The 12,286-nt window shown below is 51.7% G+C and overlaps 2 protein-coding genes across 2 annotated transcripts in view; one reads left to right on the top strand and one right to left on the bottom strand.

Annotated features, from left to right (window-relative positions):
- LRP1 (LDL receptor related protein 1) overlaps nt 1–12,286 on the bottom strand; it is an 80,776-nt gene that overhangs the window by 58,179 nt on the left and 10,311 nt on the right. Inside the window, exons 3-6 of the mRNA XM_079714223.1 lie at nt 11,276–11,413; nt 9,083–9,202; nt 6,072–6,200; nt 5,688–5,951 (exon numbers count right to left, since the gene is read on the bottom strand). Of these exons, the coding sequence (XP_079570349.1) occupies nt 5,688–5,951; nt 6,072–6,200; nt 9,083–9,202; nt 11,276–11,413 (651 nt within the window). The remainder of the gene's footprint in view (nt 1–5,687; nt 5,952–6,071; nt 6,201–9,082; nt 9,203–11,275; nt 11,414–12,286) is intronic.
- On the top strand, nt 7,046–7,958 carry LOC307059942 (cytochrome c-like; the record flags this gene model as incomplete). The annotated part of the gene is made up of 1 exon (XM_079714224.1): nt 7,046–7,958. The coding sequence occupies exon 1, from the start codon at nt 7,641–7,643 to the stop codon at nt 7,956–7,958; it is 318 nt and encodes a 105-aa protein (XP_079570350.1). The 5' UTR covers nt 7,046–7,640.

Raw genomic sequence — 12,286 nt, 5'->3', positions numbered from 1 at the left:
TTCCTAAAATAATTCTGGGGAAGTAGGAGAGTCTCTATGCCTTGAGGAAATATCCCCCAACACATCCACACACCTGAAGATTGCAGAATAGGGTACCAGGTCCCTGGACGAGGAAGGAAAACCCCATTTCCACCTTAACCACATCCCCAGTGAAGACACTGAGTTCTTGCCCTTATTCCAGGAAACTTCCCTGCCTCTCCCATCACTCTGCTCTGCCCTGGGCCCAGACAGCCTCCAGACACTGACAGCCTGGGTGTGAATCCTAGTTCTGTCACCTTTCAACTGTGGAACTATGGGCAAGTCACTTGATGTCTCTGAGTCTCAGTCTGTTGATCTGGGATGGGATGGTGCATTAACAGCACTTAGCACAGGGCCTGGCACATGATAAACGCTCCACAAATGGGAGCTGTTGTTCATACCATTGCATGATCCTCCCTCACCTCAACCCCATCCTTCCTTACCTTTTCCATCTGTACCTCCAGCCAGAGCCCTGTGGCCTCCTGACTGAAGGTAGGCCCTCCAGGTGGGCAGTTTAGGGCTGACACCTACTATTTATTCTTCAAGACAGTTCAGGCCCCCAGAAGGAAAATTTCTGTATTGCAGGCTTCCATAAGCCCCTTTTATCACAGCCTGCTTACCTGATTACAAATATTGTGAGGGCAGGGCAGGTCTTTCATTTTTGTCCCCAGCGCCTGACACACACGTACTGATTCATTCAACAAATATTTGGTGAATGCTGAGTGCTCACTCTGTTGTCCTAGAGCTGGGACTTAATTTTTTCCTTCCCTTCTATTGCCAGGATCCTCCTTTTCTGGCCTGAGGATGTCTAAGACAGTGGGACAAGACGTCTGTCAGGCAACGTTCTTGCTTGTCAGAGCCACTCTGGGATCTCACCCAAGGGCTGGGGGAGATGCTCGGGAGCCCGGGGCCTTTGCAGGTAGGGAGGAGACCACCAGGCAGGCCTGGCAGAAGTTTTGCTAAATGTCATGTGCTCACACTCCTGTTTCCTGCTGGGTCCTGATTTCAGCTCTTCTTTTTCCACCAGCAGGTCCGGGGATCAGCCACACTGGGTCAGCTCTGTCCCTGGGCTCCCTTCCTGCCCCACTTATACTTCCAGCCCCACTCCCCTCCCCTGACTGGCCCAGGTCCACACAGGCTCTCAGTCCTGGGTCCCGGGGATGAGACGCTTGGTTGGACTCTGCAACTCTGATTCAGAATCAGAACAAGGGTCTTCCCACTATTGAGAAATTCTTGCTGGACTCTAAAACACATCTCTCTTGCTTAAGTTGCTTCCTTTGGCTTGAAAACAGGGAGGGGGTTGTTGGGCGCAGGCTGGGTGGAGAGGCAGCTTCAAGGAGACAGCGGGGGAGGAGAGGACTGGGCTGGAGCTGTGCCGGGAGACACAGGGCTGGCCTGGCCGGGAAGAGGAGAGAAGGGCCATTAAATGATTAGGAAACTTGGAATGGGAATGGGAAGCAAAAGCACCAGGATGCAGGGGGCCCAAGGCCAAGAGCAGGCTGGAGAGAGCTCCCCAATATTCTGACACCCAATGGGTGGAAAGGCCAAAGAAGCAGGTGGCCAGTTTTCATCTGTGACACTGGAAGTGTTCTGTAGACTGGGGTGGGGGCTGAGAGGGCCTTGGGTGCCCAGCTCAGTGGGAGCATGGCTCCCCTTCCAGCGGGGAAGCCAGTTCATCAGACTCAGAGGACATACTCTCTCTTTCTCTGCCCCTTCTCTAGACAAATCACTGCTCTATTTCCTGTTGTGATTTTAAACACACACACACACACACACACACACACACACGAGAGGGAGGGAAAAGTGAAGCTGGCCAGCTGGACTTGGGGACCCATTTCGCAACCTTGCAGCCTGCAGCCTAGGAGGACTTTTCTGGGCCTCCCCTCTAATCTCCTCCTTCCCCATCCAGCATGGTACAGGGAAGAAACCCTAGGACCCCCAAGGGCCCCTTCAGAGCATTCCCTCATACACAGTCCCGAATGAAGTGACTTCAGCAAACCTTATGTCCTTCAAGGCCTCTATTTGCAACCTCAGAACCTCCCCTCACCACACACACATCTTCCCAGGGCCCCGCTCCTGCAGTCTGTGCTCGTTCTTTCTACAGTAGAAACATCCTCAAAGCTCAGGGAGGACAGGTCAGAGGAGTGAAGCCTAGACAATGCAGGGCTGGGCTGGGCTGGGGTCAAGCAGACTTGACCTCCAGCCCTGCCCAGGGGTGGCCCTGCAGGGGGCTGGACAGGGCCTGAGGTTCCTTGAGAGGGTGGTCAGAGGTGGGGGGTAGGGTGGGCAGGCCAGGCCTGTCGACCCCTCTGGGCCTCGGTTTCCAAAACTTCAGTCTTTTGTCTGTCACTTTCAAAATGCTTGCCATGTTTATGCACAGCTTGCTCTACCGTTTACCTACCATTTCTTTACATCAACACACTTTTCTTATTTTGCTGCATCCTAAACAATCTATGAAACTGTAGATTTGATATGCTAGTTGTAGGAGTTTCCTAATGGGTATTACATAAAAACATAACTATAACAATAAAAAATGCACATCCAGGGCTTCCCTGGTGGCGCAGTGGTTGAGAGTCCACCTGCCGGTGCAGGGGACACGGGTTCGTGCCCCGGCCTGGGAAGATCCCACGTACTGCGTAGCGGCTGGACCCGTGAGCCATTGGCCGCAGGCTCCGCAACGGGAGAGGCCACAACAACGAGAGGCCCGCGTACCGCAAAAAAAAAAAAAAAAAAAAAAAAATGCACATCCATACACGACCTAAAAATCAAGACATTCCTGCTTTGGGAAAGGCAGTAGTAAACCCTGAGGGGTGGGCCACGGTCTTCCCTGAGGGTCTCCTGGCTCACCCCATCATGTTCTCTAGTCATGGGATCAGAGTCCTCAGAGACCTCCCCGTCCTGCTGGGGCAGTGGCAGAGGGGAGGATGGACCGTGGAATTACATCCCAGGAGGGAGGAGAAGAGATGAGGACTGATTCCTAAGACCCTCCCCCCAACCCAGGCCAATGCAAGACACAGGCTGGGGGAGGAAGGGCTGGCAGCCCAGCCTGTTAAGGGATGAAAACACACACACACACACACACGCAGACACACACACACGCAGGAACGCAGGCACACAGGCACGCACACGCACACACACCTCTCAGAGCGAGTGAGGATGCGGTCAGTGGGTCTCTCCCCACTCTTGAGTAGAAACAGAGGGAAGGAGCTGGGCTCAGACAGGAAAAGGCCGGACTTCAGCCCTAAGCCTATTCCACAGGGCCAGTCATGAAGCCGCACCAACCACTGTGGGGCATGGGAGGGGCCCTCCGAGGGCTCAGGACTCAGAGCAGGCCTGGCTCGCAAATGCCCGAGGACCCATGTGAAACAGGCTCACTTCCTGGCCTCCTTCCTTCTTTCTATTCTATTTCTGTTTCCAGAGTTTTCTCCAGGGCAGGCTCCCCCTTCTTCCCACACCAGCAGGCGGGCTTCTCAGCCTCTGGGCTCTGGGCTCCAGCACCTCTCCCTTGTCAGACTCCTCCCCCATGCATGGGGCTCAGGCCAGGGGTCCGAGGGAGGTCAGGGTCAGCCAAGAATGGCATGATTGCAGGGAGGGCTCCCCCAGAGGGCAGAGAGAAAGCAGGAGAAAGCAGCAGCCTTTCTTCTTCCTGCCCCTGGGGGAGCTAATTACAGGCCGGCAGCCCACTGCACAGGTGAGTGCCTGGGACCAGCCACGCTGCACACCAGGGCAGGCCATCAGCCTCTCCTGGGAAGGGGGATGAACTGGGGGCGGGGGGAGGGTGCTGGGGAGAGACACTTCCGACATCCTCAGCTCAGGGCCCATAATTAGTTTGTGGGATGAGAGCAAAACAACCATCCTCAGGGTGACAGCCAGACATTCAGGCGGCACGGGGCGTGGGGTGGGGGTAGGGCAGGAGGAAGGGACAGAGGCTGGGGCAAGAGGAACCCATTCATTTGCCCCAGGAGCATTTCTTCCCAGAACCTTCCGGTCTCTTCTGGCCTCCTGGACTCTGCCCCAGAGGAGCCCAACGAATCGAGCAGACTTTGAAGGCAAGGCTCTGTTTGCCAAGGGAGGGGTACCCACCTGAGGTTATTTCCTGCTTCTCCTGGGGAGGAAGGCAGGAGAGGGGCCAGGCCAGAGCAAGAAATTTTCCCATCAGGGCACCCCTGCCAGCCACCTACCCACAAGCTCATCAGCCCATTGGCTGCCCTGAGGCAGGGCCAGGGAGGGAACTGCTGGAGCTGTTTGTCCAGCCTGTTGGGTGGGACCGTCGACAAGGAACAGGGAGAGGGCAGCTGTCTCATGGGGTCTCACCCTAATACTACCCTACCTACCACGACTGCCCACCCCTCAAGAGCTCAGCTGACCAGGCATAGCAGCCCCCAGCCCAGCACTCCAAGGAGGACAGGTCTATCACAGGTGAGCCTTGGTCACCAACAGCTATTTGGATGCTGTGGAAGGGCCGCAGCTGAGGTGTGGACCACACAATGAGGCTGCAAGAGGGCGGGGGCTCTTGGAGGAACCCCTGCTTCCTCAAAAACTAAGCCCTTGTGTCCTCCTGGGATTTTGGTCTTCTGTGGGGATCATCACATGGGGACCCAGAGAAGGAACTTCAAGATCTTCTAGACAGGACCCAGGTTTACCATTCTAAACCTTGTGTGCACTGGCCTCTAGTTACTTCTGGCTTTCTCTGCGATTTATCTGATCTCGCCAGACAAGCTCAAACCCATTATGCAGATTAGGAAATCAAAGCAGAGACAGGGAGTTCTGGTTTACTCAAGGTCACAGATCAAGTTACCCTCTCTCCGGCGGGTGAGATCAACCATAGGCCAGACCTCCCCCCTCAGCCCTGTGGTGCATTTCCTGGAAATGTGATGATGCCAGATGTTTTGTTTGTTTATGTAGCAGCATCTGAGATGAATAGGACGGCTCCAGGCAGTGGATCTATGCCCTGGCCCCATCCCCAGTGACAGCCCATCTTCCACCTCTGAGACAGCAAAGTGTGGCCTGGGAGGGAGCCCCGAAGGGGAACATCCAGGATATCTGAGAACGCTCACGTGGCCCCAGCGCTCACGGCTCCTCCTCTGGGCTCATTCCTGCCACAAAGCCCCCTAGAAACAGCCTCAGGACCCCTACAGCCATGCTGCAGCAGAGAGTCCGTTCTGGAGATGCCCCCAAGAGAAATGATGGAAGAGGAGATGGACCCAGCCTGGCCGTGGCTCCTTTGCCCTCAGCTACAACTTAGCCAGGCTCCTCTGGTTCCAGGCCTCTTCTTTCCCTTGCTCTGGCTCTCGCTGTGTGGGAAAGCCCCTCTGTGGACTAATCAACACTCCTCTCTCTGAAAAGGGACAGCCCCTGGTCTCTGGAGGTTGACCAGTTATCGCCCCCATCGGGCACTTCTCCTGGGAGGCCCTTCTCTGCCCTGAGCCAGAAATGCAGGAGCCATCAGAGACTCAGCTCAGAGAGAGGGGAGGAAGCACAGCCATAAGTCTGCCCCGGCTCCAAACAAGTGTCATCATGTGAAACCCCCTGCCTCGGCCTCCGTCAGCGGCTTTTGTTTAGGCTCCTGCCCCAGACAGGGGTCATCCTGAATATCCCTCTGACTCTGTCCCAGACAGGCTCTGTCTTGCCCATCTCCCCTGCCCTCCAAGCTGGAACAGGTGACTCACGGTGCAGGCTGAGGGAGATGTTGATGGTGTGCTCATCCACGAAGCCCTTCAGGCCCGGCATGCGGGCACACTTGAGCTGTGTCTGGGCAGCACTGTCCCCAACGTGCACCCAGCACACCGTCTCGTTGGCGTAGCTGAAGTCCATGGCTGTGGTCTGCCGTGTGCTAGTGGGTGTGATGGTAGAGACCTGGGCCCCACTCAGGTATGTAGCCAGGATGTTCTGTGAGTTGGCGATCAGCAGCACAGGGGGCCGGTCTACCGGCTCTGTAGATGGAGGAGAGAAGGGTCAATGCAGCAAGTGGCCCTGAGACCTCTCTGGCCACACCCCATCAGGGAACAACACTGAGGGCGCCTAGCTGTATGGCCACAGGTGACCCCACCTACCGTTCTTGGCCTTGCAGGAGCGGTTGTCTGGCTGCAGCAGGTACCCTTCCACACAGCCGCACGTGAAGGAACCATCTGTGTTGGTGCACAGCTGGCTGCAGGTGCCATAAACCGAGCACTCGTCAAAGTCTGCCGGGAAAAGGCGAGAGCGTGGTCATTTCCAGCATGCCGAGGGCAGGGAAGGGAGTGCCCTCAGATACCACCAGGGATGTGTCCATCCCTACGGCTACTTCGGAGGACAGTTTGGCAGAATCTATTACAATAAGAAATGTGGAAACTTTATCACCTAGAGAGTCCAGACTTGGAATCTACCCTGGAGAAATATCCACACACGTGCATATTATCCATTCATTCAGAAAAGATTTCTTGATTACCTACTATGTGCCAGGTATTGTTCTAGGCTCAGGGGATACATCAGTGAATAAAACAGATTCAAATTGCTGCCCTCATAAAACAAATTCCAATAATAAATGAAATACTGTTACTACGATAATAAGACAAAAAGGTAAATGGCATGTTAGAGGAACTAGTGCAATGGAAAGTGGTTGGTGCTATGGAAAAATATTAAGCAGAGAAAGGGGACAGAGAATGCAGGCGCTGGGGGGTGGGATTTTAGAGCGGTAGGGATGGCCTCACTGAGAAGGTGGCATTTGTGCAAAGACCCCAGGGAGGTAAATTTAAAACAGAAGAGTTTGCATTGTGTGTAACAGAAGAAACTGGGAATATCTTACGCATCAAAAGGGAGATGGCCAAGTAAACTGTGGTAATAGTCATACATCACAGTGGTTTTTAAAAGAATGAGGTAGACCTCTACGTATTAACATGGAAAAATCTCTAGAACATACTGGGTGAAAAAACTGAAAAAAACATATGTACAGTATGATATTTATGTAAAAAAAAAAATCACATGCACATAAACAGTACTTTCAATTAGATTCTCCATGAGTACATGTATACATGGACAGAAAAAGGCCTGGACAGAGAAGTAGCAAACTGGTAACAGAGTTGACCTCCAGAGAGATGGGAAAGGGACCAGAACTGAAGAGGGTTTGTCAAAGGGGACTTTGGTTTTATCTATAATGCTTTAATTTTTTTTTTACAAGAAAACTCACATATGACCTATATAATTTTTTTTTTGGCTGCACCGTGCAGCATGTGGGATCTCAGTTCCCTGACCAGGGATCGAATGCACACCCCCTGCACTGGAAGCGTGGAGTCTTAACCACTGGACCATCAGGGAAGTCCCTGACTTATATAATTTTTTTTTTTTTTTTTTTTTTTTTTTGCAGTACGCGGGCCTCTCACTGCTGTCCGCTCCGGACGCGCAGGCTCAGCGGCCATGGCTCACGGGCCCAGCCGCTCCGCGGCATGTGGGATCTTCCCGGACCGGGACACAAACCCGCGTCCCCTGCATCAGCAGGCGGACTCTCAACCACTGCGCCACCAGGGAAGCCCTAATTTTTAAGACGACTTTTAAGAAGTCTGGTGGAGCCTTGGGTTTAGAGAGTGGGACGTTCGGCTTGCGAGTGGGAACGGCTTAGTCGTACACAGAGAAAGAACGATTTAAAAATGGGTGATGTTGAGAAAGGCACGAAGATTTTTGTTCAGAAGTGTGCCCAGTGCCATACTGTGGAAAAGGGAGGCCAGCACAAGACTGGGCCAAATCTCCATGGTCTGTTTGGGCGAAAGACAGGTCAGGCTGTCGGATTCTCTTACACAGATGCCAACAAGAACAAAGGCATCACCGGGGGAGAGGAGACGCTGATGGAGTGTTTGGAGAATCCCAAGAAGTACATCCCTGGAACAAAAATGATCTTCGCTGGCATTAAGAAGAAGGGAGAAAGGGCAGACTTGATAGCTTATCTCAAAAAAGCTACTAATGCGTAATCGTTGGCCACTGCCTTATTTATTATGAAACAAATGTCTCATGACTTTTTATGTGTACCATATTTAAATTGGTCTCATACACTAGAATTCAGATCATGAATAGCTGATGTAATATTGCTGTCCTGATTTAAATAAGATTGGCTTGTGGCTAAATGAATATGGTCAGCTTTTTGAATTTTGATAGTAATTCTGGTTCAGCAAGTACTGTCACTGTTTTCCCCTTCTAAAGAGATGATTAAACTTGAATAAGGAATGTTAAACTTTTCAGGGATATGGTGAATGCCTTCTCAAACCCTATAGGAGACTGGTTTTATATTTAGATTTCTATAACTGGTTATATTAATATATTTAAATATTGAGAAGCTCCCTTCACTGTCTCATAGACCAGCAAGATTCACCTGTGTTTCAAGTTGTGTTCATTCACCTGTTAAGGCAAGGGCTGAAGATACACTGACAATGTCCACTTTATCTTTTTGGTCTTAAATATGCCAATTTAATTAAAATTCTCCATCTAAAGTATTGCATTTTACTTAATGAAGGGCATTTTAGTGTGGTTTATGTATAGCATCAGATAAAGAATATTTAGTACTCCTCACATTTTATAGATGATCTTTAAGATCAGATGTTTTTAAAATTCACTGGGACATGATAGGTTGGGAAACTTGCTTGTGAATTCTCTACAAAGTCAGACTAAGTTATAATTCAGGATTGTCTTTTAAACAGGTATTCAGAAACACAACTTTAGAACTACTGTAGATGTGTGATTGGTAATGATGCTTTTGCCAACTCAGAAGGGTTACGGTAGAGGAGCTCTATCATTAGCACAGATTTGTAAATTATCTGATCATAAGGCTTGAGAATTAAAAACAAAGTCACAGATCATGATTTTTCTAATGTGCTTGATTTAATGACATACCAAGATGGTTGAAAAATATAATACCTCAAAATAAAAAAAAATAAAAATAAAAGAAGTCTGGTGGAAGCAAGGAGTTAGGGCCCACAGTCATGCCCTGAGGCTATAAGGCCTGTAGCCCCGCCTCCTGTCTTGTGCCTTCCATCTGCTTTCTCCTCCCCGGCCCGGCCCACTACCCCTCACCCCCAGCACGCGCGGTGGGCACACTTACCTTTGCAGGTCTTGCCGTCTGCCTGAAGTTGAAAGCTGTTGTTGCAGTAGCAGGTGGGCCCGTTGAGTGTAGGGACACAGTGGTGCTGGCAACCCAGATGAGAACACTGTCCTCGCTGCTCTGTGTGGGAGCAAGTGACACATACTCAGGCCTCCAGACCTGGCAGCTGTACCCAGACTGCAACCTTCCCCCAACCCTTCAGAAACCATTTCTGCTGCCTGCAGTGTCAGAGATGAAGGGGCTTACAAAGCATCGACTCTAAAAATATAGTGCCAGTGAGGAAACTGAGACGAAGGGTGGGTATAAGACAGGTCCAAGGTCACACAGCCCATTACGATTTAGAACCCACATCTCCCTGCTCTGGCTGCTCTGGACTCCCTCTGTCCCCATGGAGAGGGGTTCTGGTAGTTTGTTGGGGTCAACAGGAAGTGGGGACAGTGATTCTCATCCCCTTCACATACCTCTTGCCTGCTCTGCCCAAGGACTGCAATGTCGGCTTTGGGGCTAAGGGTGAAGAGCTGGCATGGAATCGAGTCTTTCTGTGCAGCACCCCAGCTCTTGTCTATAAGCACCCCTGCAACCCATCCCTTGAGCCCTAGAGGCCTCAGAGAGAAGGCCCAAGGTCCAGGTAGAGGATAGGAGGAGGAGCAAAACTGGCTCCCCTGGGATCCTTCTCTAATCTTCCTCCTGCCACTGACCCACTTCTACAGGGGAGACAGAAGGGAATGAGACAGGAGGGGGAAGAGGTGGGAGAGCAGCTGCCCCCCCAGACCAGCGACCCAATTAATGGCCTTGCATGGGGCCAGGCGGCCTGGCCACAAAGACCCCTTTGTCCAGCTGCCTCACACCCCTGCTCCCCCCCTCCCACCTAGGAGAGAGCACTGCCTGAGATGCTAAGACGTTTAGAGGCACTAAGCCTGCCAGGAGGAGCTGGGATCAGGGGCCGGACCCCGGTTCTTCCTTCTCCTCCCCATCTCTGCCCGAGAGCCCGAATGTGCTGCCCTGTCCAGCCTCCCCCAACACAGGGGGGAAATAGTGTTTGTTCTGGAAAATCTGGAAAAGAGTTTCTCTTCTGGATATGGGGTGGGAGGATGATGAGGTCCAACTTCTGTAATATCAGAGAAGGAAATTCAAACCCCAGGTTTTTGAGGTTCTTGGTTGTTTTTGATACTGACCAGGTATACAAAAGCAAGCAAACTTGAACACGCGCCATCCGATAAGATGGGACGTGTGTGGTAATTGAAGTCAGTCCCTAAGCCCACACTCTGCATCCCATTCCAGGAGCTTCAGACAAAAACATGCAGAATCAACCAAAGGAAAGGATAAAAATCTTCCACAAACTCCCTTGCTCCACACTCCCTGCCCTCAGTGAACAGGATCCAGATGTGTCTCTTCCCACAGGCAGATGTTTTCTGACACGCGTTACAGGCACAGGACACGGTCCCCACCCCCCAGGGAAGATTGCCCCACACCCAGGGGCTTGCCTAGGGCCTCACAAAGCCAGGCTTCTGCTCCAGGCCCAGACCTTGAGGGCAGTAGGAGAAGTCCCCATTCCCCGACTCACAGGCCTGAGGCCCTGCCTGTCCCCCCTGCCCCCAAAGAATCTCTCCCATTGCTCACGTGGGATCCAGACTCTCCCTGGGTCATGGGGGCCTCCAGGGGAAGAACTGCAGAGCTGGTGACCTGAGCTGCAGGTGGGAAGAAAGTCTGACCTATCATCCTACAGTTCCCTCTTCAGCCTGGGTGACTTTCCCATCAAGCAACTTCAGAGAGCCTCAAAGATCTGCACTTCTTGGGGGACGCCTCTGGGGGCCCTGGCAGAGGAGGCAGGGGGACAAAACTCCAGAACCCCCTCCACCCCAGCTTCAATCACAGCATCTGCTCTTCTCTGTTCATACTCATGTAAGAAACCATTTGAAGAAAAGACCCCGCTATTTACAAAAATAAAAAGTACAAAACCACTATCTAGTATAAAGCTCTCATTTCACAGGTGGGAAACTGGGGACTGGAGAGGAGTAGTGACATGTCCAAGCATACACAGAGAAGTGCCGGGGGCGCGGGGGAGCAGGACAAGGCCTCATCCCCCCCAAAGGTGCGAGGGCAGTCCTTGGATGGCGAGCCTCCAAACCTGTCAGGTGCCACCTGAGAACTCACTGCATCCACCTGGGACAGGAGAGGTGGAAGAGCCCTTACCTCGGCAGTGGGGCCCCTCGTCCGACCCATCTGTGCAGTCCTGGACCCCGTTGCAAAGGCGGGACATGAGAATACACAGCTCGGTGCCCATGCAATTGTGCTCGTTCGGCTGACATCGCTGGGTCTTACTCTGTGGACCTGGGGGCAGATGGAAAGGCCAGCATGACCGCACTGGCTACAGAGGCTGTCTGTCTAGTTGTTCACTGGGGGAGGGGGTGGGGAACTGAGACTGGGGTTTCAGCCACCTGCACTTTTTAGATCTCAGGAGGCCTAGGGCCTGGATAGACTCTTCAACCTCGAGCTCTCCTACGCCATTCCCAACAGCAGCTACACACCTGGGAGCCGCCAGGTGGAGGGGAGAACTAGGTCTTAGCAAAGAGTCCACTCTCCAAATGCCCCAGGCTGTGGACCCCAATGCCTCACATTCTACACTCAGGAGACAAAGTACACCTCCTTCCCATAGCTCCCCAGGTCACAGAGTCTGGGGCTGAGAGCTGGACCAAGTCTTCTAGAACTGCACTTCCCAATATGCAGCATCATACGTGGCTACTGAGCACTTGAAATGTGACTCGTTCCAACTGTAAGTATAAAATGCACACTGGCAAAAACAGACAAAAAACAACGGGAGTTCCCTGGTGGCCCAGTGGTTAGGACTCGGCACTTTCACTACCATGGCCCTGGATTCAATCCCTTGTCGGGGAACTAACATCCCGCAAGCCACATGACATGGCCGAAAACAAACAAACAAACAAATAAATGAATAAATAAAATAAAATGCACACTGGCTTTTGAAGACTTAATACCACAGCCACAAAAAAGAATGCAAAATATCTCATTAATACTTTTAGACAGATAATATACTGAAATGATAATAGTTTGGATACATTGGGTAAAATAAAGTTGAAATTAATTTCACCTGATTATTTTTACCTTTTTGAAGGTGGCAACTAGAAAATTTCAAAATTGTGTACATGGCTTGCATTATATTTCTATTGGATGCACTGTTATAGA

Source organism: Hyperoodon ampullatus (assembly GCF_949752795.1).
Source record: "Hyperoodon ampullatus genome assembly, chromosome: 11".
Classification (NCBI taxonomy): domain Eukaryota; kingdom Metazoa; phylum Chordata; class Mammalia; order Artiodactyla; family Ziphiidae; genus Hyperoodon; species Hyperoodon ampullatus.
Note: the sequence above shows the minus strand (reverse complement) of the source record. Positions and strands in the feature narration are given on the sequence as shown.